Here is a 3,251-nt window from a genome sequence, read left to right on the forward strand (position 1 = left end):
GATGTAGGCCTCCTTCTATGGAGAAAAGTGGGGTCCATGGACTAGGGGTGTGCAAATGCCAGATGTGTATAAATGCCTCTCTCTCAATGCTGAGTCTAAAAGTGAGGTTGTGGGACTCCTGGGTGGCTCAGTTGGTTAAGTGTCTGCCTTTGGCTCAGGTCATGATCTCAGGGTCCTGGGATCGAGACCCACATTGGGTTCTGTGCTCAGCAAGGAGTCTGCTTCTCCTTCTGCCTCTCTGCCTGCCGCTCCCCCTGGTTGTGCTCTCTCTGACAAATAAATAAATAAAATCTTAAAAAAAACAAATATAAGTGACCTTGTTTAACAAGGGGTTTGCAGCAAGGGGCAGGAGGAATGGCCAGGAAGAGCACAATGCTCCATAGTCCCCAGGAACTGGTTTTTAAGAAATGCCTTAGGAATATAGAAGAGATTTCTGTTGTGTTCCTTGGAAGACAACTTGGAGCATTTATATTACAGATTACTTCACTGTTCACAGTTATCAGGAAGCTGATGAATCCCAATGTTTGTCCTCGACCTTTGGCTCAAATGTTCATTTTGCTCTATTTCTGAGGACTGAGACACAGATCTGAGGACCAAGTTAAATCAGGCTTTCAGAAAAGTTTATTTATTAAGGAGGGAAGAGGTCTAAGGAGCCTTCAGTTATCTGATACAAGCTCAGCAGGGGCAGGTCTCTGCCTCCATCACGTGGGAGGAGGGACGAATTCTAAGAGAAGGATTGTCATGATGAAGAGAAAAAAGATATCCTCTTGGGCATCCAAGTGCACTCAGCTAGCACTTTCCATCATTTTGAAACCTAATTTTCCCCTGAGATTTCCTAAAGGAAAAAAGCAGAATCAACATTTCATGAATAAAATGTCAGAACTACAAAAACTCTTTAAAATTATTTTATCTATCATCCTTATTTTATATTCAAGGAAACTAAGAGCCAAATCACGAAGGGAAGTGACTACATACAAGAGTCAGGTTATTGGCTTTCCTACCCAGGTATCCTTCCATGATTCTAATATACCATGGACGATATTATGACCTGTGCTACAATCTCTTTGAAAATAAATTATTCAGTCTGGCCTGAGCTTGTGATCTAGAAGATACATCAGTCCTCATCTTATTCTCTTAACACTCTCATGCTTTGGCCCAATTACACATTCCTGTCATTGTTCCTTGTACAAAACTACAAAATGATTGTTGGGTTGAGGGCTCCAGTCTGATGCCATGAGGAGAATTTTAAGCCCTGTGAACTATACTGGCTTACACAGAGATCAAGTTGAAACCATGGTTTTGGGAGACCTCAGCGTCTAATCACTGATAATCATGTCCCATACATCCAAAAACCTAAAAACACTGATTCTTAGCAAAAGGACACAAACTTTGCAGTACCTCATCCTAGCTCAGAGTTTCAGACACGTAAGAGATTGAAGGTATCTGAGAGAAGGCAAAACTGCAATTTGTCTTCCAATAAAAGAATTTCAGGGCTGAATGGAGTAACTGAAGCTTGACTTGGCCTATGGGAACTGACATCACCTGGCGTATGGGAGTGTGAGGGCTCAGCCAGAAGGGCCTGAAACACCACAGAGTACATGGAGTCTGTGTTCCACCCCAGAGGGCTTTCTATTACCACACGCTCTTCTGACTGGGGACTGATTAGTATCTGGGCAAACTGGAGCAAATTCCTGGCTTCAAGGCTGATGCACTTGGTAGAAGAGGTACATAGTCATTTCTGTAGGCTAAGTTGTCTTTGTTCTCTCCTCCCCCCACCCCAAGAGTACTCACAGGCTCTCAATACACAAGATGCAGGGGTTTTCATAGGTTACAAAATTAGTGCCACAGATGGGTTGATATAAATCAGGGCAGGGGTTCACGGTTCCAGTGAACCAACTCAAGTCTACTTTCTTATATGGACATTTCACCTGAAATTCAGTTGAAAAGAATGATATGATTACAATCTCTCCCACAGACAGGTAGGTCACGTCTGGACTTGATTAGGAAAATCTAAACACAGTCAGGATCCCATGACAGTCACACAAAGTGCTTACAGCTGCCCCTCCACAAAGCAGTGGAGGCAGAACCTATGTTCACCCCATCTGACAACTACGATGCCCTCCTTGTGAGGAGTTCCTGCCAGTCACAGGGCACAGAGGCCTGCTACCCTCTGGTGGGAAAGAGAAGAGTGGATAAACAGTATGTACTTGGGAAATTTAGTTTCCTCAATCTCCTTTATTCCCAGAGTATCAGACATGGGAATAGTCTTAGAGATTTTGTGTGCCAACCGGGCAAAAAAAAACCTTGAAAGCCCATAATTGGAGAAGATGCTTCACTGAAACCCATACGCTTTGATTTAAAATATGATTTAAAAATTTTATCCACTCTCAAAATCCCCAAGTCAACCCTTTTCTTGAAGTTGTGAAATGTGAAAGCGTTTAGCATAATGCCCTGCCTTTGTAGGGAACATGAAAAACAAAAGGGATGTGTCTCATCAGGGAGGAGAATCCATGTCCACTCACAGTGCTGCAGTCAGTGGCGGCTGGAAGCAGTGACACGGGGTTGCTGGGACTTGAGAAGGTGGTCTCAGGGGCTCTATGAGAGCCATAGACACATTGATAACGTGCCTCTGATACAAGGTAGGAGAGAGTTTTGGCTGAGTATTTAGAGAAAGAGGGATCATATCCAAGCGTAGACACTCTTCTTCCTCTTTCCTTATCCAACATCAGCACCATGGCCAGGCCCCATCATCTCCTCCTGTATGTGTGTCACCCAGAGAACCCCTCCACTTCCTCTAGTCCCCTGGCAATTGTCAGTGTTCATAAACATCTCCTAGGCTCTGGAGAGGGTTCTCTGGTTGTCAGAGGACCAAATCTTGGCTTGGTTCCCGGTTTAGATCACTCTACTCGGGGCTCTTGTACCAGCAGCGTACCTGCCACGTTTCTGTGGGTGGACCCTTAAGAATGCCACAGAGGGCATTCCTGAAGTAAGGTTATAACATAGCAAGTTCAAAGAAAACTCAGATTAGAATGTCAGTCCTGAGAAACAGAGTGGAAGATTACCTTAACAGTTCCATGTGGTGGCCACCACTCTCGACGGCCTGAAACTAAGACATACATGAGAATAGTTGCAGAACATTATATCTGGTAAATCCTAGCTTAATATGTTGATGGAACTAAAAAATTCTAATTTGTTACTGAGGAAGCTTGCAATATGAACACATTTTTATTTATACGTGCATTCATTTTTTT

At 43.6% G+C, this 3,251-nt stretch overlaps 1 protein-coding gene across 1 annotated transcript in view; it reads right to left on the reverse strand.

The window, feature by feature from the left end:
- Positions 1-789: 789 nt before the first annotated feature.
- The window catches only part of SPINK14 (serine peptidase inhibitor Kazal type 14 (putative)), a 3,421-nt gene continuing 959 nt past the window's right edge, over positions 790-3,251 (reverse strand). The window contains exons 2-4 of the mRNA XM_040621927.1: positions 3,063-3,106; positions 1,792-1,928; positions 790-835 (exon numbers count right to left, since the gene is read on the reverse strand). Of these exons, the coding sequence (XP_040477861.1) occupies positions 790-835; positions 1,792-1,928; positions 3,063-3,106 (227 nt within the window). The remainder of the gene's footprint in view (positions 836-1,791; positions 1,929-3,062; positions 3,107-3,251) is intronic.

Source organism: Ursus maritimus, unplaced genomic scaffold (assembly GCF_017311325.1).
Source record: "Ursus maritimus isolate PB19 unplaced genomic scaffold, ASM1731132v1 scaffold_5, whole genome shotgun sequence".
NCBI lineage: Eukaryota > Metazoa > Chordata > Mammalia > Carnivora > Ursidae > Ursus > Ursus maritimus.